At 41.1% G+C, this 25082-nt stretch overlaps 3 protein-coding genes across 3 annotated transcripts in view; 2 read left to right on the forward strand and 1 right to left on the reverse strand.

Annotated features, from left to right (window-relative positions):
• Positions 1-24553, reverse strand: part of LOC4817990 (neuroguidin) — a 55703-nt gene extending 31150 nt beyond the window's left edge. The window contains exon 1 of the mRNA XM_001357191.4: positions 23934-24553. Within this exon, the coding sequence (XP_001357227.3) occupies positions 23934-23942 (9 nt within the window). The 5' untranslated portion in view covers positions 23943-24553. The remainder of the gene's footprint in view (positions 1-23933) is intronic.
• LOC4818105 (ABC transporter G family member 20) lies at positions 1424-11972 on the forward strand. The gene is made up of 10 exons (XM_001357193.4): positions 1424-1711; positions 8536-8664; positions 8735-9157; positions 9217-9310; positions 9374-9729; positions 9805-10214; positions 10282-10468; positions 10714-10979; positions 11041-11127; positions 11192-11972. The coding sequence occupies exons 2-10, from the start codon at positions 8561-8563 to the stop codon at positions 11401-11403; spliced, it is 2139 nt and encodes a 712-aa protein (XP_001357229.1). The 5' UTR covers positions 1424-1711; positions 8536-8560; the 3' UTR covers positions 11404-11972.
• Positions 19421-21478, forward strand: LOC4818083 (uncharacterized). The gene is made up of 2 exons (XM_001357194.4): positions 19421-20530; positions 20583-21478. Exons 1-2 carry the CDS (start codon positions 19492-19494, stop codon positions 20684-20686), a joined length of 1143 nt encoding a protein of 380 aa, XP_001357230.4. The 5' UTR covers positions 19421-19491; the 3' UTR covers positions 20687-21478.
• Positions 24554-25082: the final 529 nt, after the last annotated feature.

Here is a 25082-nt window from a genome sequence, read left to right on the forward strand (position 1 = left end):
TGGAAAAAATACTTGAAAAAAACAAGGAAATCTATAACTGAATTCTTTAAATTATTAATGGAATGATGAATGATGAAACAATGATTTCCGAAATCAATGAAACAATTGAAGCCTTTTATATAAGGCATAATGAAATGCGCAATTAGTTGACGTCTTTGATAAAAATGAGAGACTCACCGCAGAATAATAATTGTTATAATTATAGAAAACAGTTGTATTTAAGACACATTTACATACCTGCAACGAGAGAGAGAGAGAAAAAGTGTTTAAAGATAAGAATTAAATCGATTAATTATTTCTTGCGGAACTGGTTCCAGTCGCACATGAGAATTAGTACGAGTACGAGTAGAATCCATTAATATGGATGACTAAAAACCAAGACTTCCAGCGACTACAACAAAGTGGCTGAAAATGTTAGGAAAAATACCAGTATTTATACTATAGAGTGCGGAGAGGGTTTTCCTTTCTGAAACGATCTCTAAGATGATGACTTAGATCCTTCTTTATCCATTACATTTTGTATAGATTAATGGCACAGTTTGATATATTAATGTTTTAATATATATTTATTTAAGGACAAAGTTTTATGGTAATTAAATTCAGAAGTTCTTTCTGCGTTATATTGGGTACTTTTTTCAGGTTGAAGTCACTTATACACAAAATATAGCACTTTTTTTTGGAGAATGAAAGGTTTTGAATTTATTTGTTAATTTTAATTAGGCAAAGCAATTGATTATATGAAGCACTTAAAAAAATATATATATAGATATTAAAGATCCATTTTCCATTTCAAAAACGTAATATAAATAATATTTAACAATATGGTTAAGGCTTCCCTTAAATTCGCGAAAATACTACATCTAAAAATAAGAAGAGTAAAAAATCTCGTAATATTTAACAATAATTTACCATTTTTCTATTTATTTGCTGATTGTTTTTTATGAAAGTTCATTCAATAACTGACAGACAGCACTTGGGTTTTTGCCTAAAAGTTATTCTATTACTCAAGATATACCCCTTTTTTATTCCCCCTTAAATGACAAATGATTTCCCCTCCAAAAACTGTGCAATCAAGTAAATCTAGTCATATCTCTCGTACATTACAAAATAACCTGCCAATAGAAGAAATAAAAATCGGCTAAAGAAAAAAAGTTCCCCAGACACACGCAGAGAAAAAATAAAAAAGAAGTAAAAAAAAGTGCTGTGTTGTGCCGCATTAAAAATTTCATTTCAGAGACAATCTATCTTCTGGGTTTTTTTTTTTTTGCATTTTATTCAACTTTTTTTTGTCGTTGGGCTTCGAAAAGAAAAAAAGCGCCACCGCCCGACGGTCGACGAATGACTATCGACGATCGGGCGTCTGGTCTGGTCTGGTCTGAAAGCTCAAAAGTCAGGCGCTTAAAGTCAAGCTTGCGAGTGCGCGATCCGTCGGCGGTTTGCTTCAGTCGTCAACCGGAGCTTGCGAGCAGCACTTGGGGCCAAGTGGAATCGCGCGAGTAACCGCCGAAGTGAAAAGAAAAACGGAAAAGGCCAGGCCGAGCCGAGCAGCACTCTTGAGACGCAAACACACAAAAACAAAAATCAAGCGAAAAAGCGAAAAGCCAAAAATTGCAACACAAAAAGCGCGCGTGCGCAACAAACAAAACACCAAAAAAAAAAACCACCAGAGTTAGAAGGAGAGAAATAGAAGAAAAATCACTCGCTGAATACGGTACGAAATTTAGCAAGATTATTGTTGGAATGTTGGTTTATTCATGATTTTCGAGTGAAATAAACGTTTTTTAGTGTGGAAATCATGAATTTAAGCCCAGCAAATGTTGAAATAAATGAAAACAAATGTTCATTTTTGGACTGGTGTTGAAATTTTGATATGAAAACTACTTTGTGAAAACTAAAAGTGAAAAAAGTCTCCAAACAATTGAAAATCCAAGCTAAAGGGATGAAAAATGTGATAGATTCCCCAAAGGATTGGACATTAAACAAGGATAAATGGAATTTATATAATTTATAAAGGAATATGTATAACCATTGAAGCGGGAAAAATCGAAAAATGAACCAAAAATATTAATTATTTGTATGATATTTTGTTGCAATTTGATTACCATAAAATATATATATTTTAATACACACAAATTTGTATGAAAAACTTGAATATAATCTCAGTTTTTTGTGTGCCACCAAAAAAAAAAATTTCCGCATTCAAAGTGAAGTCAGCAGAAAATGTTTTTTTGGGGGGTATTTTCCTTGCTTGTGTGTTATCTTATGGTGGAAAAGCACACAGAAAACACACACACACACACACACACAAACACAGAAAATGATGGAAAATAGAGGCGAAGAAGAAAAGTGGAAAAACGAAAGACTTAAGGCACAAACTTGAGCGCAATGCCGCATGAAGCATGAAACGGGATATGGTTGATAGATAGGGTCTATCTACTCTTTGGATTATAGGGTATATTCCCGGATGATAGGGTATCCTATGCCAGAATTTTGGACAAACATAAACGGCAATCCATAGAGCACTATTTTGTCCACTGTTTGCATTTCTACAAAAAAAAAAATACTGAAAATAAAGTGGAGAGTTCAGGGGACATTGGGAAATGCAAAAGATTGCAACAGGTCCCTCTCTACCCCTCCGTCCCCCTCTCATTCTGTCAATCAATTTGGCCAAGGAAATTCAATTAAATGAAGGCACGCAATCGATTAGGAGATATCTAATGTCTCTACATGGCTGATCGTTAGGGAAATTGTTTTGGGAATCAGGAAAATAATTTGGTAGCCCAAACGATGATGCCTAGAGGGGGATAATTTGGGTAAATTGCTGAAACCACAAGCATTTCTGGGCAGATAAATGCCAAATGCCTTAAGCATGTACAACTCTCCTCAATTGAGTAATTTCTCAAATGAAACACACATTTCTTCCCCTACTTGCCATAATTCATATACTTTTCACACTCCTAGCCCCATTATAAAGACAATTATTACCATGCAACCATCTGTAATTACACAAAACACAGCAGCAAAAAAAAATGACACACAAAACGCTAACCCACAGAAAACTCGAATAAGAAGTAAAAGCCATGTGTTACCTCAAACAGAGAAATGTCAGAGAAAGAGACTTCCATGCCATGCAATGGGGACAACTAAAATTAGTATAAAAACAAAACCAAAAGACGAAAATCATTCATGTGCGGAAAAACCGGCAACATTGTGGTGTCCAGAGTTTTAGAGATGGGGCGTTGATTTTTCATGGATTTATAGATGATGGTATTTTGTACCGTTATTCCCAAAATCATCTTGATTGGATCATTATATCAGCTGAAAATAACTGAAACAGCTTTGGTTTCCCTTATATCTTAGATATGGTTCTGATTTTTCATAGAGTTATCGATGATGTTACTATCTACCATAATTCCAAAAATCAGCTTGATGCGATCATTTTTGTATCAAACTAAATTAGTTGCGGTTTCAATAATTTGCGAGATATTATGTCCAATTTTTGTGAAGTGATGTATGATACTAATATCCATCCATACTCAAAATTTCATCTTATTTGGATAACTATAAGAGCTGAAATAAGAAAAGCAAGTGACCATGCATTCCTTATTTATTCCGAAGAGCAAAGCAAACTGTTTTCCGCTCGTTATAACATTTTCAAGCCCTATTAATTCGAGTTTAAGCACTTTCTACATGAGCCAATCTTAAAAGAAACTCTGCTTCCCCTTTTCAAAGTTTTCCATCCACTTTCTTGGCGAAACTTCCCAAAGAATTCAATTATATTCCACTTGCAGCACAAAAGGTGAATGAGGTTAAGCTCAGTCCGCGAAGAGCTGTTGTTGGGTGCTGTATGCTTTTGCTGCTGGGGCAACAGTGGCGCACCACTGTTGCAGCTTGACCGAAATGATTGTGCTGTGCCATTATATAAGAAGTGGCCATGCCACAAAAAAGCCTGGCCCGGAGAAAGAGAAAGACAACACTGAAAGACACGCCGCGAAGAGAGAGAAGGAAGCAAGCCGTCAGAGCCGCAAAGAGAGCGGGTCTTCGTTTTGGTGGAGAGGCGGTGCACGAGCCACATGTTGCACGAACTAAATACCCACTAACACTGCAGCAACACTCCGATTCGTTTCGATTCGATCCGATCGATCGCAGCTGTGTGTCTTAGTTAGTGACTTGGCCGATATGCTTGGCCTGTTGAATAAGCCGTTAAACTGCATCAAGGTAACAGAAAACGTGTTGGCCAGGGCTCGTTGGCTCAAAAGGGGGCGTGCCCGTTGTACACTTACTTTTTACGAGCCGCATATTACTCAGTCGAACATTCTGGCCTGCTGAGAAAGACCCACCTCCAGTTTTCGGGGTCACCACACACCCTCCACCCTCCACCATCCACCCTCCACACACCCCCCACACACCACACTTCTAAGCAGCTCAGGGCCGCTCCATTGCAAACATTGCGAAAAGACTCTTTGGCAAATAAAATGCGGTGCTTGCATACGAGAAAATTCGTATAAAATACATCAATAAACCATATAGACAATTTTTTGGAACCACTTTACAACGTCAGCAGCGGTGGCAGCGGCGGCAGCGGTAGCCCCCGTTAACCAGTTGCTGGCAGCAACCTTGATGACGAGCGGCGTCTTCTCTGTGACTGAGGTTTTTTGGCGGTTTTTTTTGTTTATTAATTATTTTGGGTTTTTTTCTGATCATTTTTGATTTGTGAAGTTTTTTCTCGGGGGAAAAATATTGGTGGAGGAAATTAAGCATGGGAAATTAATATTTTATTGGTGAGAATTTTAAAAGATTTTTGAAGATGCTGCAGGAAGAAAGAGACTCTTCCCAAAAAAAATTAATAAATAATAAAAATAAAAAAATATTAATAATTAATAATAATAGATAAATAAATACCAATAAATAATAATAATAATAAATACAAAATCGATTTGTGATGTAAAGATAAAGACTATCTACAGATTAAATGGTATATGAAAAGTGATACAAATATTCCAACTGGGATATATATTCTTTGAAATGAAAGTGAAGAATATTATCTATATTGGAAACAAATGGGATTTCTTCAGATATGATAGAATTTATTCCTGTAGCACATAATTTCTCTATTATTTCATGCTAAATGCTCATATTATACTACATTCGTAAGTAGTATAGGAAATAGCAAGGAAAGTTCGAAAGTAGGGAACAAAGAGGGTCGCACATCTTCCTTCAGGCCCTTATTTCTTTTCCTTTTTTCGCACATGTTTCCCCCGAAATGTTTCAATGGTTTTCCCTGAAACGCTTCAATGTTTTTCCCCACCTCTGACGCACTTTGCAAACACTCAGCCATTAAAACTATTTTAATTTTATTAATCTTTTAGTAAGGTTGAACCCTCAGGGCAATAATTGTTTAAGCCTCTCTCTCAATTTCGGCTAAATAAAAAAAAATTACAGCTTTATAAAGAAATACTCGTATATGTATAAAAATAAACACACACCTGGACATCAGGTTGAACAAAAATTGTGTTGTCCTTTTGCGTCATCGGCTGCAATGTTAAGCAAACAGCAAAAAGCGAAAGATATACCAGAAATACCAACAAAAAGGCAGGCATTCGGGCCGGGCAGAAACGTTAACAACATTAAGTTATGGCCACGATTGTTGGTGTGTTACTAACCTTACTCAATTTTTGTGTTTATTTTTATTTTTTTTTTTTTGCGTTTTTCGGGGCTTTTAACTTTCGAACGAACGCGTTTTTATTATGGGCTGTGTGTGTTTTTGTTGTTTTGCCGGCGCATTTGATTATGTATCTATGAGATACCGACATCGATACAGATACAGATATGTGAGAGAGCTAAACAGATAAATAGATACGAATGCAATGAAGTTGCTCGCTTATTTTTGGGGCTTGAGAGACTAAAACATGAGTCGGCACTCTAAGTGGGTCAAAGTCTGATTAGCAAGGTCACACACGAGAAATACATACTATATCGTATACGGGAATTTTTGAGATGGCAAACGAGAAAGGGAGGCAGAAAGATAAAGAGGGAGGGAGTCAATAAAATAATAATATTAATAATAATAAATTGTTTAAATAAATCTAGGAATTAACATTGAATGAAAGGCAAGGCAAGGCAAGTATGAGATCATGATGGGGAGCCATAAAGGGAAGGGATATTAGTCAGTTATGAATGGGTCAGGTTTTGGGTAACATTTAGAGGGTGTTTAAGGAGAATTTTAAAGGAAATTAAACTCTTTGAGCTCGTTAATAAAGATTTGGTTATTCGAAACGTAATTTTATTGACAAATTCAGCCTCTAGTAAAAGTCTTGGGGAGTCTATAATTTTCAAGATACTATACTGAAACTTCATAGAGTTCCAAATAATGATAATCGTTACCTAAATGCCCAAAATCTTCAAAATCGGATAATAATTACCGGGTTAGGATTAGGTTGAAACCTGGTAATCCTCTTCCTCCACAAAACATGCAAAGCCTTCAAAGAACACCAAAACGCTTTCCGTTAATTTAAATACAAAATCCGTAAATAAAACCAAACGCTTTTGTGTGCTCTGGGAATAACCAATAAAAGAGGTCACCAAACGAATACATTTTTCCATTCGTCACATGCTTCTTCACCCACTCTATAGTACCGCCACCTGATGCATATGTATGCATATTGACAGTCATATAACTATTTACGATTCTTCTCACACTTTTTTTTGGAGAGCCAGCAGCAGCCGCCACTGACGCATTCATCAGATACACGAGTTACATTTTGCAGCAGCAGCAGCGGCAGCAGCGGCTCTTTACAGTCCACTTCCAAGGTGTTTGCTTATTCAGAATGCATTATTTCTGACGTTGAGATATAGGTACTAAGCACACAGATATTCTATATAGTATAGCCCCTCCACTTATTATTCAAGACGTTTCTGTGTCTCTCCCCCCGCCCCCCCGCCACCACATCAGATGTCACTGTGATTGTTCCGCGTGTGTCTGTCTGTCTGTCTGTCCCTCTCAAGTCTCAATTTACAATTTACATTCATCCGGAAAAAAAAACCTGACCAGAGGTAAAGTTCTACCTCTCAAAAAAACACTTTTCCCTTGTGTTCGAGTCGGAACGAAACCCTTTTGTTTCATCATTTACTAGACGCTGTAAAGTGGAAAAATAACTAACTTTAAAGATGATTCATTATTGTCTTTAGCTAAATATTTTCGTATTCTAATATCAACCTTTTCACCCGGTTTTAATGAAGTTGTTTAATGTGTTTTTTTAGGGGTTTCGAACAGACGAAACCTCATAAAAACCGTGTATATTTTCTAGCAAATCTTTTGGGTTTTTCTCTACTGGTTTTCTCCAACATTTTCTCCTACTGTATCGCATCTTAATAGAGCAATTTTCTAATCAATCTTTGCCACAAAAACACTTTGAGTCATGCAACAATACGGAACTCTAGAAAATCGTAACTTTTATGAGGAATATTCTCTAATAACCTACACGAATTGTATCTGCCAAATCTGTTTGGTCATGAAAGGTTCTCCTCATACATACGAGTGTATATGTATCTTATTCTCTATGTACATATCTGCTTCGCCCAGAAAGAGGTTATTGAACTGCCAAGACTTCCACTTTAGTTGGCCGATAGAATTTACAGAGATTTTTGTTTCACTTTCAGTCAAGCGGTGGGTTGGTTAATTAGCGCTTTGGGTACTCCGTAGCACTCCTACACATAGCACCCATTGATGCCACACATAGCATCTGTATCTTAAATGAAATCCGAAATAAATTATGGATCGGACAAGTGCTTTGAGCAGAACGGCACGTGTATGTCATAAAGAGGCAACAGAGGCAGCAAATCAATAAAATACATAACCAAATCAAGAAAATGAGAAGGAGAATGAGAATTCTGTTGACGCAAGTGATTTATGAGGATTATATCAGAGGCGTAGCGGAAAAAATTGGGGATCTTTAAGAATAAGCTAGACACCATTGAATGGCGGCCTATTAAACCCCTTTTCCACTAGGAAGCATTTTCCACTGCGAGTGACGTTGATTTGCGACACAAATGTTCGCCTAAGCGAAAGGATACATTCGTTTCGAATAAAACGAACATTCACCACTATTCACCACAATCAGTAGGGGATTTTCTTCAAATAAATATATTTTTTTATGGTAAAAACCCCAAAATTAGTAAAACACAAAAAATAAATATAATAAATATTAAATAAATTAATAATTTTAAAAAATTTAAAAAAAAAGCAAGTAGAAATACAAATTATTAAAAAAAATAAAACTAAACTAAAAGTAAAAAAAAACAAAAACTAAAAAAATTTAAAAATTTAAATTGTAATTAATCAGCTTAAAAAATTCATCCTTCGTAAACATCGTATAAAAGAAAGATTCCCATTGAATGGGAATCGCAAATCAAAAGCTTATTCCTTGCATTCAACATTCGAAACACCCCCTCGACGCGCTGTCCCTGTCTATAAAAACTGATTTATACCCAATGGATAATTAAATAATTCTATAATTTTCATTAATTATTCCACAGAAAAACATAAGCGAGAACTCTCAAGATGGCGGCCGTGGAAGTGAGGAATGGCTATAAGTACTATGGCTCCAAATCGAACCCCAAGATTGTGCTCAATCAACTGAATATGAACGTGATGCGTGGCTCCATGTGAGTGGCATACGAAATTCCGACTCGAGTTCGACAGATACTTATACATTCAAGAACTTTCTTCCGACAGCTACGGGTTGCTAGGTGCCTCGGGCTGTGGCAAGACCACACTTCTCTCCTGCCTTGTTGGCCAGCGGCGTCTCAATGGCGGCGAGATAAACGTGTTGGGCGTAAAGCCGGGCTCTCCTGGCAGCGGCGTCCCCGGCTCCCGAGTGGGCTTCATGCCCCAGGAGATCGCTTTGGTCGCGGAGATGACCGTCAAGGAAACGATCTTTTACTTTGGTCGGATATACGGCCTGACGGATGAGCGGATTCGTGAGAAATTCAAGCTCTTAAAGGAGTTGCTGCAGCTCCCGCCAGCCCGACAAATGATCAAACAATGCAGTGGGGGACAACAGAGGCGCTTGTCCTTTGCCTGCGCCATGATCCACGACCCGGAGCTCCTCATTTTAGATGAGCCCACAGTGGGCTTGGATCCCATGTTGCGGGAGAAGTAAGTGGCGCATGGAAGCCGATCATTTCGGAGAGATTAACCATTGAGTTTTCTCTTAGAATCTGGGATTTTCTTGTGGAGACAACCAGAAATAGCAAATTGGCTGTGATCATAACCACACATTACATAGAAGAGGCCAAGCAGGCAAATTGTGTAAGGAAAACCTCACTTCTTTCTGGTATAAAACATCGCCTAAAACACTTTCTTCTCCCACAGATTGGCCTCATGCGCAATGGCGTTCTCTTGGCGGAGGACACACCCACAAATATCATGATTCAATTCGGCACACAGTCCATTGAAGACGCCTTTCTTATACTAAGCCAACGGCAGGGCAACGAGGATGAGTTGGCCCAAATAATGGACCACAATAAGAATCAGCAGCAGGCCCTGCCAACAGCTGTGCTACCCACAGAAGTGATAGATACCCATGATCCTGGCCTGAGCCTGGAAAAGCCGCCCATTCCCTACGACGAGCCGGTGAATGAGAATCGAAAGAAGGTGTTTTTCACGACCAAAGGACGGCTCAAGGCTTTGATGACCAAGAATTTCGTGCAGCTTTTCCGACAGCCATCGTAAGTGGTAGAAAAATCGCCTCAATCGCCGTCCCCCCTTTAAACGTATCCTCTTTTTCGTGTTTCGTGTTTTAGGGGCATCATTTTCATGCTTTTGTTTCCCATCATCCAATTGTCTTGCTTTTATTTGGCCATCGGCAAAACCCCAAAGAATCTCGAATTGGGTATATACTCGGGCGAGGTCAAGAGCTATTCGGAGTGCTTCGACGACAGTCTGGTCACCGTTTACGATTCCAACGACACGTGCAAGTTCCACAAGCTCTCCTGTCGGTTCATCCGAGAGTTGGGCGACGATGTGGCCACGAGGAAGTACTATACCAGCGAATCGGATGCCTTGAGGGATGCCAAAAAGATTCTCACCGTGGGCTACATTCATTTCTTCCACAACTTTAGTGAATCGATATCATCGGTCCTCGAAGACGGACGCCATGCCAGCGATGGGGCTGTGGACCATGCGGAACTGAGTGTTCACATCGATATGACAGGTGAGACACCTGCGATATGGCTGCGATTTCGTATCTGTAAATGAGAGATTCTTTCGTCTGTTTGCAGATCAACAAGTGGCATATTTTATTCAACGCAAACTCCGTGATAAATTCGCTTCGTTCATGAGTAGCGTGGTCAAGGACTGTAATGCCTCGGCCGCTCTGGTGCAATTGCCCGTTCAGTTCCAGGAACCCATTTACGGCACTGCAGACATTGAGTTCCAGCAGTATTGTGCCCCCGGTGTTGTTATGACGTGAGTAGGGAACCAGTACGGTCTGCCGATCATTTCTTGGACTCCTTTTCTAATGTTTCTACTTTCTGTAATTCATAATTCCATTTTTCCATTGGTTTCTGCTATCCCAAGTATTCCGAGGGGGCTTTTTGGAACTAAAAGAAGGCACGATTGAAGATCCCTCTGATCTTTTCTTTTAGCCACAAAAAACCCTTCTTAAATCTATTCGTTCAATGCCTCAACTATCCTTAAATCCCACCCCATAGAATGGTCTTCTTTTTGGCCACTTTGATGACGGCTGCTGTTTTCATATCCGAGCGCATGGATGGTATCTGGGATCGCACTCTGTTGGCTGGTGTTTCGGCCACCGAAATGCTGTGGGCCCATCTTCTGACCCAACTGATAATCATGGCCCTGCAATCGTTTGAGGTTATCATGTACATTGGCATTGTTTTCGATACCTACAACAATGGAGATACAACGACACTGATTGGACTGCTAACACTGACGGCATTCTGTGGCATGTTGTTTGGTAAGCAAAAATATATTATACATTTTGGCCTCACTTTATTTAATTTCTCTATTTTTTGAAGGCCTCTTCATCTCCGTATTTTGTAAATCCCATACGGAGGCCAATTTTGTGGCCACTGGGGCCTTCTATCCCATGATTATACTTTGCGGTAAGTAAATGTAATTTCCTTTCAAAATTATCACATTTCAAACAATTTTGATTTGTATTTTCAGGTCTATTGTGGCCCCTGGAGAGCATGCCACAGTTTCTGCAGGATCTGGTGATGGTATTACCCTTTACCATACCCTCCATATCTGCACGAAATGTCATCGAAAAGGGCTGGTCCATCACCAATGCCAAGGTCTACAATGGTTTCCTTGTGATGGCCGGCTGGACGATCATCTTCTTCGTCCTCTGCCTCATTGGCATCAGGCGCAAGGCGTAGGGCGTAGGGCGTCGGGCGTAGGGCGTTTCTTTTTGGGTTTTAATATACACAATTTATTCAGGGGGGCCCTTCACTTTAGATCGTATTGTATTAGCATTTCTTCATAGGCGATTTTACACACACACACACACACACCACTCACACCACACACACACACATACACACACAAATATCGTATCGTTGTAGTATCTATGTAATTTAATAATTATCGGAAGCATATCACTCGCATATCATATGTTGTAGACCTCTCATCAACAAAAAAACAAAAAACAAAACAAAACAGAAGAAAACTTTCATACCAACGAAATGCAACGCTTTTATTGTGCTAAAAGTGTGTTAGAATGTACTAAAAAAAAAGTCGTAATAAGGTCTAAAGGTGTCTCACAAAAATATTTATACTACACTGCACAACAAAAATCGTATTCATTAAAAAAAAAGGAACAACAAAACCAATAAAATTTCATATAAAAATCTATTGTGACATGTACTAAACTTTAGTACAGGGAAGAATAATGATTGCTAACGAAATGTTCACATTTATTAGTAATTTTTGCAAAAAGGAATTTAGAAAAAAAACTTACGAATCTATGTACTAAATTATAGTGTACTAAAATGTATAATTATTTAAATGGAAATTTTAAATCAACCAAAAATACAAATCTAAATAAATTGAGTTAAAAATGTACTGTTTGTTGGTAGTACTAAATTTTAGTACATATTTAATTTTTAATTTTAAACTTAACTAACCGTTTTCAATTGTGATAAATTGAGTACATATTTTATTTTCAGTTTTGGGCTTCAGAATAACAAATCTGTACAAATTGCGATGCAAATATTTTTGTTCGAGTGTACTAAATTTCAGTACATTTAGTACATTTTTATTTAAAGTGAAAAAAACATTAAAGGTAATGTAGTCCAATATAAATATGGTTATAAACCTATTGTATTGGGGCTAAAATTGTACTAAAATTGTTTGATTAGCATAAACATGAACTAAAAGTCAGTTTTAAAGATTTTATGGTAAAATATAATTTAAATGACTTGCTAATTAGTTGAACAGCTCCATTTCAACAGTTAATTTGTACTAATTGAAGCATTTACATGATCTCGAAATACCAAAACTTCCCTTTTCAAGCAGAGAACGCTTTAAATGCTTAATTAACTTTGCAAGTCCCAACTAAAAGTTAACCAAAGAGTAAACTCCACAAAGGAATAGAGAGAAAAAAGCCATTCAATGCCCCGCCCACCCACAGTGTCAACAAGTTTTCTCAATATTTGTCTTCATATGAAATTCAAAGCAGCGCAAAACTAAAGCGAAAGTTCCTTAAACATTCTGCCCCCCCTTAAAAAAAACACACAGATATATATATATATATATATATGCATCATATATATCTTATATATATATATATAATAGTCTCTGGTTCTGTCTGTGTGTGGGCCAAGGACAAGGACACGTTCACGACGCCGACGACGACGATGTCGAGGTTGTCGAGGACGTGGCAAAGTTGCTGACACACTTCGGGCCTTAAAAGTGCTAGACAGAAAGTCTGCTCCGGTTGGCTGGGTTTTCCCGTAGTCCCCCATCTGGGGCTGGGGGCTGGGGGCTGCCCACTCCTCCCGCCGCCCCTCCCGCCGGCTGTCTGCCAGCAGACATTTTTATTACAAAACTTTATCTTTGCCAAATACGAGACCAACGTCGACGACGACGACGACGACGAGAAGGAGAAAAATATATATAAAAAGCCAATGGTTCTGAGAGTGTGTGGCGTATCTGTGCGTCTGTGTGTGTGTGTGTGTGTGTGTGTGTGTCTGCCTGATGGTCGGGTGGGTGGCTGTGTGGGCTGGGTGCCAAAGTGTCGTTTGGCATTTTATATAACTTGCATAAAATGTGCAAAGCTGGAAAATTGTTGTTGTTGTTGGGCAGAAAGTGTGCGTAAAAGTTGAAGGAGTACTCGTTGCCGCCCTCTACTTGTTGCCGCCCAGAAAGGGAATATTTTAAGGGTTTTACGGATGCAAATTGCTGGCTGTAAGTGAGAGCCGGAAGTTAAAGTTAGTTTTTGGTCATGAAATTGATGCAGAAATCAGGTTTGAAGGAGAGATACATGTGCAAAAGAATGGTAAAGAGCGTGTAAGAGAAAATAAATGGAATTACGAGTGCTGGAAGGTTTTAAAATGGAAAAGCGAACCCATTTCTATGTTTAATATTCATACAAAAGTTCTTCAAATCTTTGTAGCTGAGTAAGTGGCGAATATGATAGCTTTTTTCATCCCTCAGGTGTGTATTTTCCTTAGATCCATTCTTAGTAGGCGCCTAAATTTAATATTTAGATTATTTTTCCCCGAGGTTCATACATTATATCGGAATAATATCGATTAAATCAATATATATTTAATTAAATTTAAATTTGAAACAAATTCCACTATATTTCATAGTTTTTTCTTTCATAAAAACCTCTAATATCTACCTAAATTCCTTCATCCTTTGTGGATTCTACAAACTGAAATGAATATTCATTTTCATTCACATTAATTTATGCACAATTTGCGCCAGAGAAATTCCGTAGCTTAATCTCTGGTCTGCCACACAAACACAAGCATGAAAACTATCTCCAGGGTATGCCGGGGACAGACGGCAGGCAGACAAACAAACAAGCAGAGTTTTCCATGTTTTCCAGAGTTTTCCCCATCAGTGGGTCAAGTTTTTCCAACCCAAAATGTAGGCAAATGGCAAAAGTTTTCCTCCAGTCTCGTTCTCGGCATCGGTGTGTCTCGACTATAAAAACACAATTTTGTGGCCAACAAAAAGTGAAAATTCTATGACCTTTTGCAACAATTTAAAAGCAACAAACAATAAAAACAAATTTTTGGGGGGGAGACAGAAGGTCAATCCCCCCCATGTGCCAAGCCCTTTTCGACTGGTCTAAAGAGAAAATTTCGTTACAACTTTTGCTCCATTTCGTGCATATATAAAATTTTCCCAGGAAAAGCGAGCGGGCGAGCGGGCGAGAGAGAGAGAGAGAGCGAGACAGGAATTGGAGTTTGAAAAGTTGGATACAATTTTGTGGCTTGCTTTCGTAATTTGACCTTCAAACAAGTTGAACAAACTCAAGCACAAACAACACACACACAGGAAGCACACTGTGCAGACAGACACAGATACAGATACAACACAGGGACAGATACATTCGTACACTCCGAGTTGGAGACAGACAGGAAACGTAATACTCGTGCTCTCCTGGCGAAAAGTGTAATATTTAAACGTAATTTTAATGAAGGTAAATGTGTGTGCTTTGTTTGCGTTTTGTCTTTACATTTGGGGGCTTCCCCAAAAATCTCTGTCTCTGTGTGTGTCTACATCTCACTCTGTTTGTGTTTGTATCTGTATCTGTGTGTGTGTATGTGTGCTGAGACTTTGCCTTGAACTCCGGCATCCTGTATCCTGTTTACAGCTTTAACCAGTCCTCGTTTCGGGTTGATTGACTAAAGGTGTTTTCTAAAGCGAAAATTGTGTGTGGCCCGGCCATTCGGCAGAGGATTTTCAAGGTGTGGCAACAAAGGAAAGTTCAGAGATTGAAAATAGATGATTTAAAGGGTTAAAGGTGAATGTACTTGGGGACTAGGTTTATATTTAAGAGGTTTATGCGAAATATCTACATAAATCTTCTGAAAACTCCTATTCTTAATAGATATTCAATAAAATAATAATAATTTATATATGAAACATATCATAATTATAGTTTTAGATGCTTTTTCAAAGAAACACCCAAAACTTCTTAGAATTCCCTTTAAATTTCTCACTTCTCCTTTATTTATTCATTTTAGTGAGGTATCTAAAGTAACTATTATATCTATCCCCCTCTTTACTCTTTACTGGTCCTGTATCCTGCCCTTCCTTTGTATCCCCCTTTTCCCTAGAATTTTTAACCAAAAAATAAAGTTCAAACCAGAAGACCAGAAACGCTTTTCCTTGATCGACAAATAAATGTTGGCAACTAAATCAAAACAAATACAAACCTCCTTCTGCGTTTTGAGGACCCCACCCATATTTTGAGGGAAAGATACAAGTGAAAAACCAGCTGGTCATCGGCCATGGGCCATTGGCCATCAAGCATAATGAAAGATGACACAATAGAGAGCACAATCTGAGGTTCTGCTGGCCAAAAAGGACTTTTGCATTTCATTGACCCTTTAAATGGCAAAGATACACAGATACAGATGACTCGGGACTCGGGAGTCAGCTTCCATAGCATCGCCTATATACCGATATACCGATATACCGGAGCATAAGTATAGGATGCGATATATGTACTCTTTGGGGGGGGGTTCTCTTGCAGCATGCCAGTCAAAGTTCTTCTTGCTGGGAGAAAAATTTGATTCGAGAGTTTATTCAATTTGCTGGCATGTGTATCGCCCCCGGAGGGTCCAGCAGCAGCAAGCAGCAGCATCAGTAGCAGTAGCACATCCACAATCCACATGACGTTCAACCGATGTCTGATGGACAAGCAGAACAGAACGACAGAGGGAGGGAGCGTGGGGGGGGGGGGCTGCAGGTGGACTCCTCCTCGCTTTCGCTCTGAACTCTGCCAATATAATACAATCAACGTTGGGTCTTCGATTCGATGCGCATTCGATGCGTTTACCATTTTTGAGATGGGGCTGGGGGGGCGTACGCACAGGCACAGTCACAGTCACACATACAACTACACTCTCTCACACAAACACGCATACGGGGGGGGAGCACACTCTCTTTCGCTCTCTTATATATGCATTTGCCACATAGGCTCGTTTCATTCACTCGCCCAAGCTTTTTCTTCGATTTGCATTCGTCCGTCTCGCTCTTGCACTATGTACTGTTGCTCTGTGTCCTGCCGCACTGTACATGCAGCTTTTCGGTTGCGAGGGGCAGGCAGTGTGTCCTGGGGTCCTGGCCACACATGCGTTTGGCCTTTTGCCTGGCACACATAGGGGCAGTGGCAGTGGCAGCGACAGCGACAGCAACAGCGACAGCATCGCGGCGCTGCTTTATATGGCGCAACTGCTGATTGGGTTCGCACAGTGGAACGAAACGTGGGATATAGGGAAGGGCTGTCTTACCTGGAACGGGAGTGGAGAAAGTTTGGAGGAACATTAGTTATGGATAATTAAGAAAAATATGGAAACAAAGAATTGCGAAATATTTTAATTTTTTTTTTAAATTTATATTAAATATTCTTCTAGTATATAAATTCAATTAATTTTCATTCAATATTATTTTGTCGCCTCTCAACGCATTTCGTTCCACTGTGTACAAAAGGCAATGCAAAAATTGCGCCAGCCAATGCAGCGACCGAAAAAACAACAACAGCAATATATGCGTGGAGGAGGAGAGTAGGTGGGTGACAGAGAGAGCGAGAGAGACAGAGGGACAGGAGAGAGAGAGCGAGGGTGGAGGCTGCACTGCGGTGCGTCACGTTATGGTGGGACATGGCGGCGGTGGCAGCCACGCAGCCTATTTCGCTGCCCGTGCACTGGAGAGACCAACAAAATTAAAAAAGGGGATAAAGGGTGGGGGAGAGCATCAGCAGCAGCAGCCAACAGGGACAACTACGCAGCAGACGCACAAAATTCAATACCCGAGAGAGGGAGGGAGGCAGAAGGGGTGGCGGTGGCAGCGGCAGAGGCAGAGGCGTAGGCTAAAGTGCAGAGGAGAAGCAGGAGGCAGCAGGAGATGAACAATGGACAGGCACAGTCGTGCACACTAAAATGCAGTCCGGGGGGAAAAAACAGGACGAAACGCACACGAGAGCACACACACACACACAGACACGGAGAGAAAGGGAGAGAGTGGACTATGTACGAAACGGGATGTCATGTATTGCCATTGACCAGGCGGCCTGGCCTGTCCTCCCACCTATCTCTCACACCACACTCGTTCTGTCCCGCTCCCATCTCTCATGTCTTCCTTCCGCTCTCTCGCTCGCACTTGTTTACCAATTTATTTTGCGCACAATACGAAACACGGAAAATGCATGAGGCGGCTGCAGGCCTGCCCCCCACACACACACTATACTATTCCCCCTGCACACTCCTCCTCCTCCCGCCCCAGCATATACCCACAAACCAAAACAAAAAAAAAACTATGCGTTCCAAACGAAACGCAATGATAGCCCCAGCAGAGCTCTGAGTGCAGAGGCGAAGAGGCGCAGGAGAGCGGCAAAGAGCGGAGCAGAGGAATAAGCAGAGAAGTGTAGCTGCGGGAGCGAGGCAGAGCAGCAGCAGGCAGAGCACTCAGGCGCAGAATGGAAACGTAGGCGTAGGTTTTTTTGGGAGACCCAAGCCATTGATACCCTGGAAGACGTATTCTTAGGGAAGCGATTTTTATGCTTTTCAGCAAAACAATGAAGTAAAACACGTACAGCCAAGGAAAAAAGTCAACATACAGCATACATTTTTCAATTTTTCGGGTTTTCGCAATTCAAATTAAAAAACTTGGTATGCCATTATTTAGAAAACTTACTTTAGAAATTATTTATACGAAACACTAAAGTTACTGGGAAAGAATATAAAATGTTCACGGAAAAAAGTCTACATTGAATAAATTTAACTTTTATTGTGTAATAAAATTATCTATTAAGACCTCGACTTATTCGAAAACCCGAAATATCGGAATATTTGTGCTGTGTGTTGACTTTTTTTCTTGACTGTAAGTACTCATTGCTCTGAAATGTATACCACTTTTCTTCACTTTCCCAAAACCTACTCGAAAATCATCATACCCTCTCTTTGCACTGATCATCACAAGAGTACGAGCAACAACAACAAAAATTTGCTCACAAATTCCAGTTCGATTTTTGGTCATAGAGAAAGAGAAAAAAACCGAAGCAAGCAAGCTCTCCGCTCAGCACTCTCCTTCAGCACCCGCTCGCCCCCTTGCTCGACATTCATTCATTTGCCTGCCGTCTCTTTTCCGCCCAGTTGCCGTTGCTTTTTCCTTGCTTTGGCGGCTGTTTCTCTTTTTGGTGTCTTTTGGGTCCTCTTCCTGCTCTCCTTTGCCGGCCGTTTGTTATGTTTTCTGTTTGCCACTTTGTGCGTGGATTTCTTCTGCTTTTTCTCAGTTTCTTTTCGTTTCCCCATTTCGCTTCTGCTTCTGCTTCTGCTCCTGTTTCTTTTCTTTATTTGTTTTTCTTTTTTTTGTAGTGCAATTTTTTGTTGTTTGTTTTGCAGTCCTCCTGCGCCGAGCCATTCACATTTCACCCTTTTTGTGAGAGTAAATATAGGTTTTAGAAACAGCTTGAACGGAATTTTATATTTATTAAAATAATATCAAATGATATGGCAGCTACTATATGATCTCTAGAGCTAGATCTATTCCATACAAAACCCAAAAATATCCAGGTAATTTTTCCTATTGAAAGGGTATCTACACTGTGTCATTTTTATCACCATTTTCCCTTATTTTTTTCGACTTTTTGTTGGATTTTTCGCCCCTGACTTTTGCTGGCGAGGTCCCTGAAGAAGGAGTAAGAGCAGGCCTCCTCCCATGTGTAAATGGCTCGTAGTAGTACGGCGTACTCGCCGCGCGTACTATTTCCAAGTCAGTCGAAAAAAAAGTGGCAGTGGAAATAGAACGAAGGATGCATGAAAGGGAAGTCCTGCCACAGCGTCTATTGAGGGAAAATGTGGCACAAAGGATCTCCGAGAAATGCGTAGAAAAAAAAATGCACAGCCAGAAAAGGAAGCATCAGAAATGCCAGAGAGACACAATTTCGTAGGCAAATATTTCTCTCGCCTTTTTTATGCGTTTCTCAAGGAACACACACGCACATTCCCTGCGCATCCTTTGACATAGATGGAGAGATGAATCCTGAAGTGGAAAATTAATGGAACTTCCAATTCTGTTTGGATTTATTATCCGATGTTGATTAAACTTGCTAGAATGACAGATGAAACCTCAAGAGAACACAAACCAAAGATTCAGCAAAATACTGCAAAGTTTCTCTGCGTTAACACATTTCAGGGATTATAGAAACAATAGATCATTGACTCTACTGTAGGATAACCTAACCTCATAGCAAAGTTTGACTCAGTGAAACATACAAGTGAAAAATGTTGAAATATCTATCTGCTATTTGCCTTTTGGTTTTGATGCCGATCCTGGCGCTACAAAATGGCCTCCACCATGATCCACCGATGTTTCCTGTACCTGGAGACACACACATCCGGAAGGCACAGAGCCTGGTGCAGCGGTACACCAACAACAATTACGTCCAAGTGTTTTGTTGGAAAGGGGAGCCATTTTCCTTTTTGACGATTTTCAACAGCAATTGCCTCCATTTGGAAATCGAAGAAGGAGCGGAGTACAGTCAGTACATGGAGGAGACAGACCATAAGATCCACCTGGCCCGTGAGCATCAACAGGAGTGGGCCGAGGGCAAGGCCGTGACGGCCAAGGATAAGTACATCAATTTGAGGGCCAATAAGCCTATCTGCTATGGGATCTACACGGACCACGGCTTCAAACTGACTCTGGAGACCACCAACACCGACAAGTGGCGGGTGACAAAGTTCTGCCTGGGTTTCCTCCTGTGGCGGGCTGCGCCACGCGTCGGGGCCTCTCGCCGTTTGCTGTACGGCCTGGCGGCATTCCTGGGGCTCCAACTGGGCACCTGGATAACGATTTACGATACTGGACATCTCCGGCTGTTGCGCGAGGGATCCCTGTCGACGGCGTTGCACGAGGTCTTCTACGAGCGGCCCAGCATGTTGGTGCGGGCTTTCTGTGCCTGCTGGTGTGCCCTCTGTTTGGTCTTCCAGCGGCTAGATAATCGCCAAACTGGTCGCCTCAATCGTTTCATTCTCAGAGGCATCGCCTGTTGGTCGATCTTCAGTGCCTCGGATCACCAGTCAATCGGCTTCTTCTGTCTTGCCTGCATCTTTCTCCATCCCATAATCCGTGCGATGCTCCGTGCCAAGACTCCGGCTGGGCAGGAAAACTACCAACAGCAGTATGCCCAGCGACTCCAGCAGCAGGCCAACTTATTGGCTGAAGACTCCTTTCGTTGGGCTATTCCGAGGTCCGCCAGCTTCGGGGCAGGTGCCCAGACATTCTCGGGTGCAATCCAGACAAGGATTTCCGCTTCTCAAGGTACTGTTGCCACTCATCCCGAAGAACCAACTATTTCTGCTCTTATCCTCAGGGACTGGACAGGAGCCACTGATGTATCACACCAGCGGGGATTCGATCGTCTTCGGGGGACGCTTTGTCCCCACCGATCCCCCACCGCCGCCTGCGGTGGACTAAAAACTGAGCCTAAATGCTACACGCGATCAATGGTGATCCTCCCAGAAGGCTGACCTCTACACCTCTACACCACAACCACAAGATATACACAAGAAAAACGAGGGTAATCAGCGGGGGAAGGTTGGAGAGGAAAAGCACAGGCAAACTGAAAGAAAGAAGGCAAAACTGGAGGGAAATGCATTTGATAATTGAAAAGCAAAGCGCACAAGCACACGCACACACACTCACACAAGCACACCCACACACACACACGAGGCAGGCAGTAGGCAGCACGCAGCACGCAGCAGGCAGCAGGCAGCAGGCAGCAGAAGCACACGTGGAAAACCTACATCATTTTCAGAGGAGAAAAACCTTTTCACACAGGAATACAGAGAGAGAGGGAGGGAGAGAGAGAGAGAGAGAGAGAGGAAAGTGCCCTCAAGGCAGCGGGCGGACAAGGCAGGACACGAGAAATCGAATCGGAAGCCAAAGGATGGAACATTTCAACATTTTGCCATGGAAACACACTTTGGGGGGTGGCGGAGTTGGGGCAGCGGGGGCGTGGCAAGCAAAGTGATTCGAAAGGCAGCACAAAGTGGAGTCCAAGGAGGGAGCCCACAAACGGAAGCTGGCGTCCTGCCGCCCAAGCCAACGCCAGCCCAAGAAAAAATCCCTAGGAATAAAGTCCGGGCCATACAAATAGCACAGGGAATTTCCATAGGAATACGAAACAAAGTTTGGCTAAAGAGGGGGTAAATTTATTTTCCATAATTTTTACATTTTATCAATAAAGGGATACAAATTTGGGGTAAATTCTGCGTTTGTTTAACCAATTTTGAAAAGATCTTTAGATCTTTATTCAAAACATTTTTTTGAATCAATTTCTTGAGTTCCAAGTCCCCTTCCAAATCGCCTGCCGTTCGTCTTATTCCAAACATAAGTATCCTTTCGCTTAGGGAAACATTTCAGCAGCGAATTAACCTCGTTCTCTGGAGGACCAGTGCTATAAAGCACTTCATATCTCTTTCCAATATTTTCTGTTTAATAGTTTTCCTCTCTGTCTGGGATCCTTAGTTCTTCCCCACACACACACACACCCATATAACCCTATGCCTACACGGATACATACTAGTACTACTATTAACTTAATTGTCCTGATTAGCATGGGTCCCGTGTCTGTTATCCTCGTTGAAATTTTTGTGCCGAGAACATTCGAGGCTTCGGGGCGGGGGACGGGGACGGGGGCTGCACGGGGATGCAGTTACAAAATAAGAGACTCCCCGGGAGAGTGGGAATGGGTTATGGTACAAAGTCCAGTGTACAAATGTGCCTATTACCCTCCTGTGTTCCCCATCCTCCCTTCCCCTCTCCGGGTATGCCATTAGCAACAGAAGCAGGGGCAGGAGAGAGTCGCAGGAGGCATGAGGCATGAGGCAGGAGGCAGAAGGCAGGAGAGTCCGGGAGTGGAACAACAGCAACAAAGTTCGGTCAAACGTCAGAAATGCCTCGTTTTTAGCTATTGAACATAGGCCAAAGCGCAACCAAAACCGAACCGAACCACCCCACTGAACCACCCCACTCCGCCTCCCCGTACATCCCACCCCCCTCCTCCCCCATATACTCCAGGCCTCGGCAAATGCAAATGTGCAAAATGCGCTTTGACGTGGATGCAGCAGCAGCAGCAGCAGCACTAGCAGCATGGGAACGGGACCTGGTTCTGCTTTCGACCGAATCTCTGTGTGTGTGTGTGTGTGTGTCCCAGACTCCTCCACCCGTACAGGACACGTGGATGTGAAACGTGGAGGACAGTTGGTCGCAAAACGCATTTCAAAGCCAAAACTGGAACTTCAGATATTCGGCGGTTGCAGGGGGGAGGTGCGCGGCAGGTAAGAGTCGAGCTAGTGAAAATCTCTGTTTTTAGAGGGTATCAAATGGGGAGTCCTATAAGTTCGATGGTTTTCCACAAATCTAGAGCATCGGAAAACTATGCGCCTATAATAGCGCATTAGAAATCCTTTGATTAATGATGGGTTTCTGAGAAATATATATATTTTTTCTAAAAGGTTTATTTCCAGAAAAATATACATTTGTTTTCCAAGAGATCTACAAAATTCTAACAGCATTGGAAATATTCTTAAATATATGAAAGCATCGCTATTTTCTTATAAGGGTATCCCCCGGGTCGCATCCTTGATTATCCTAGATAGCTGGCAATTTTATGTTTTTCTTTTGCCGATCCGCTTGCAGCCGCTTGGTGGATGGAAAATTGACTAAATGCAACGTTTTTCGGTGTTCATTACGCATCGACAGACAGGCGCAAGGACCACCTCCTCCTCCGCCTCCTCCTCTAATGGTCCTGCAATTTCCCTGGCAACTCCCGAAGCCAATTGGGATTTTTCCATATCGGAATATTCAATTTTTTCCCGTCGTCGGTTCTCTTGGTGGTGGTTGATTCCCGTTTGGGACACTGCATTGCTCGGCAAGGGTGCTGGAGGGGGGTTTTACGCGTTGGGGTGGTGAGGCGTGGATCGTTTCTCGGGGGCTGGGGTGGTGGTGGTGCAATTTCAAGTCCTAGTGTCCCATTCAGGAATTGGAATTGCAGAGGGTTGTATACCGTATCACACGTTACGTCAAAAGGTCAGCAGCAGAGGCCTATTCCATGGGGTGGAAGGGAAAAACAAAAAACACGAAAATGTTTCCCAATTTTATGATTTAGGGATTTTGAAACCATTGTAAAACTTGACTTTGTAGGGATTTTCGTACGGTGCTATATGAGCAGTCAAAATGGGGATTTATGGTGTAAAAGTGGGAATAAATGTTAGTTGTATTTTGATAGATCAAAAATATCACGAAAGGGAATCAGGGGAAAAGAAAGTACAGTGGAAATACTCCAAAATTCTGGGCAGCATTAGTATATATAGAGAATTAACTAAAAAACTATTCCATCTATGTTTTCTTTTCACTTTTATCTCCAAAGATTAGTCTTTCTTGGGATATGGTTTTTATATCCATCTTCATCACAATCAATCTTACACAATCTTTCATTTTTACACGCCATATTCCCATTTCAGAGCATTTTACAGTGGAAAATTATCCTACTCAAAAAACTCTTTCTAAGAATCATTTCCGTATTTGTTTTTTTCGTGTTGAGTACAGAATACTCTAAAATCCCAATTAAAAATAAATGGTTCTTAAATTTTAGTTTTCCACACAACTGCGAGTACCCCTGTACCCCGTTAACGAATATTTTCCATCGTATTTGACTGACCTGCACCATTTTGTTGCTGGGTTTCCTTTTTTGTTATTATCCAGAAATGCAATCCAACTGTAAATCAAAGCGCCTGAACCGGCAAAACAGTCAATGGAACGACCGAGAGCGAACGAATTGCGGGGCAAAACAAAAAACGCAAAAGCAAAGTTACAACAACAACAACAACACGCGCGCGATAGTGTGAGAGAGAGAGAACGGATAGCACGTGTTTAATTTCACTTTTGTTTTAATAATATTCCCCTTTATTCGTATTCTTTTTATTATTATTCAATACAAACACACACGCGCGCACACACACATTATGCAGTTTGTTGCAAGCGAAAGAGCGGGAGAAATCGTAGGAATAAGAAAACACGCGGCCGAGAATTTAGTTGCGTTTTCAATTTAATTCTTGTTGTTGCTTTGGTTTTGTGTGTGCTTGCTGTTGCTTTTGTTGCGCGCAGTCATTGCATTTTGATGGTTGTTCACGCGATTTACACGTTTCCCCGAGATGGATTTTCCGTGCAATTAAAAGTACGAACCGAACGTGTTCTCGTGTTCTCTTGTTTTGTTGGCTTTTAAATACTTGACTTGTTTTCATGCTACGGCGATTTCTTGTATATCGATAAGAATTCGAAGTTAGCCCACTTAAGCCCCCTTTATTTAAGCAATTTAACAATTTATTCAAACCTTATGGCGGAAAATATTACTTCTTCTTGTCTTCTTGTAGATCCATGCCATAATTCTTCAAATTAAAAAAAAAGCCATGATGTCTTACACTTGAACTGCGCTAAAATGATTAAATTTGCATTATTTTCGACGGCATATTCAAAAACCCCCTTGGCTTACAATGGGTTAATCGTTCTCAGTCCAGGATTGGAAACCATAATCCTCGATTTTGATATTAGGCTCAACATTAGTAGATATCTTTGACCTTCAACTCCGAACGCATAATTTTATCAGATTGTCCATTTAATTTCCCTTCAAGACTAGTTATTTTAAACGACCCCTTTTTACTGGTTTGCCTATAAAGTAAGGTGAAATTGAGGCGAAATAAAAGAGAGATGGTACGTTGAAAGTTCTGTGGGACAGCTGTTTGTCGGGATTTCGCAGTTGGCCAACACTATCATCGATAGCACCATTTGGCTGTTCTGGCGAACGATATTT

This window comes from Drosophila pseudoobscura, chromosome 4 (assembly GCF_009870125.1).
Source record: "Drosophila pseudoobscura strain MV-25-SWS-2005 chromosome 4, UCI_Dpse_MV25, whole genome shotgun sequence".
Lineage (NCBI taxonomy): Eukaryota > Metazoa > Arthropoda > Insecta > Diptera > Drosophilidae > Drosophila > Drosophila pseudoobscura.

What these genes read in the sequence shown, in the direction of transcription:
- LOC4818083 (XM_001357194.4), top strand. Translation starts at nt 19,492, where the DNA reads ATGTTGAAATATCTATCTGCTATTTGCCTTTTGGTTTTGATGCCGATC. An exon ending in AAGGATTTCCGCTTCTCAAG is followed by an intron (nt 20,531 to 20,582) that starts GTACTGTTGCCA and finishes TCTTATCCTCAG; the next exon opens with GGACTGGACAGGAGCCACTG.
- LOC4818105 (XM_001357193.4), top strand. Translation starts at nt 8,561, where the DNA reads ATGGCGGCCGTGGAAGTGAGGAATGGCTATAAGTACTATGGCTCCAAA. An exon ending in TGTTCACATCGATATGACAG is followed by an intron (nt 10,215 to 10,281) that starts GTGAGACACCTG and finishes GTCTGTTTGCAG; the next exon opens with ATCAACAAGTGGCATATTTT. An exon ending in GCCCCCGGTGTTGTTATGAC is followed by an intron (nt 10,469 to 10,713) that starts GTGAGTAGGGAA and finishes CCCACCCCATAG; the next exon opens with AATGGTCTTCTTTTTGGCCA.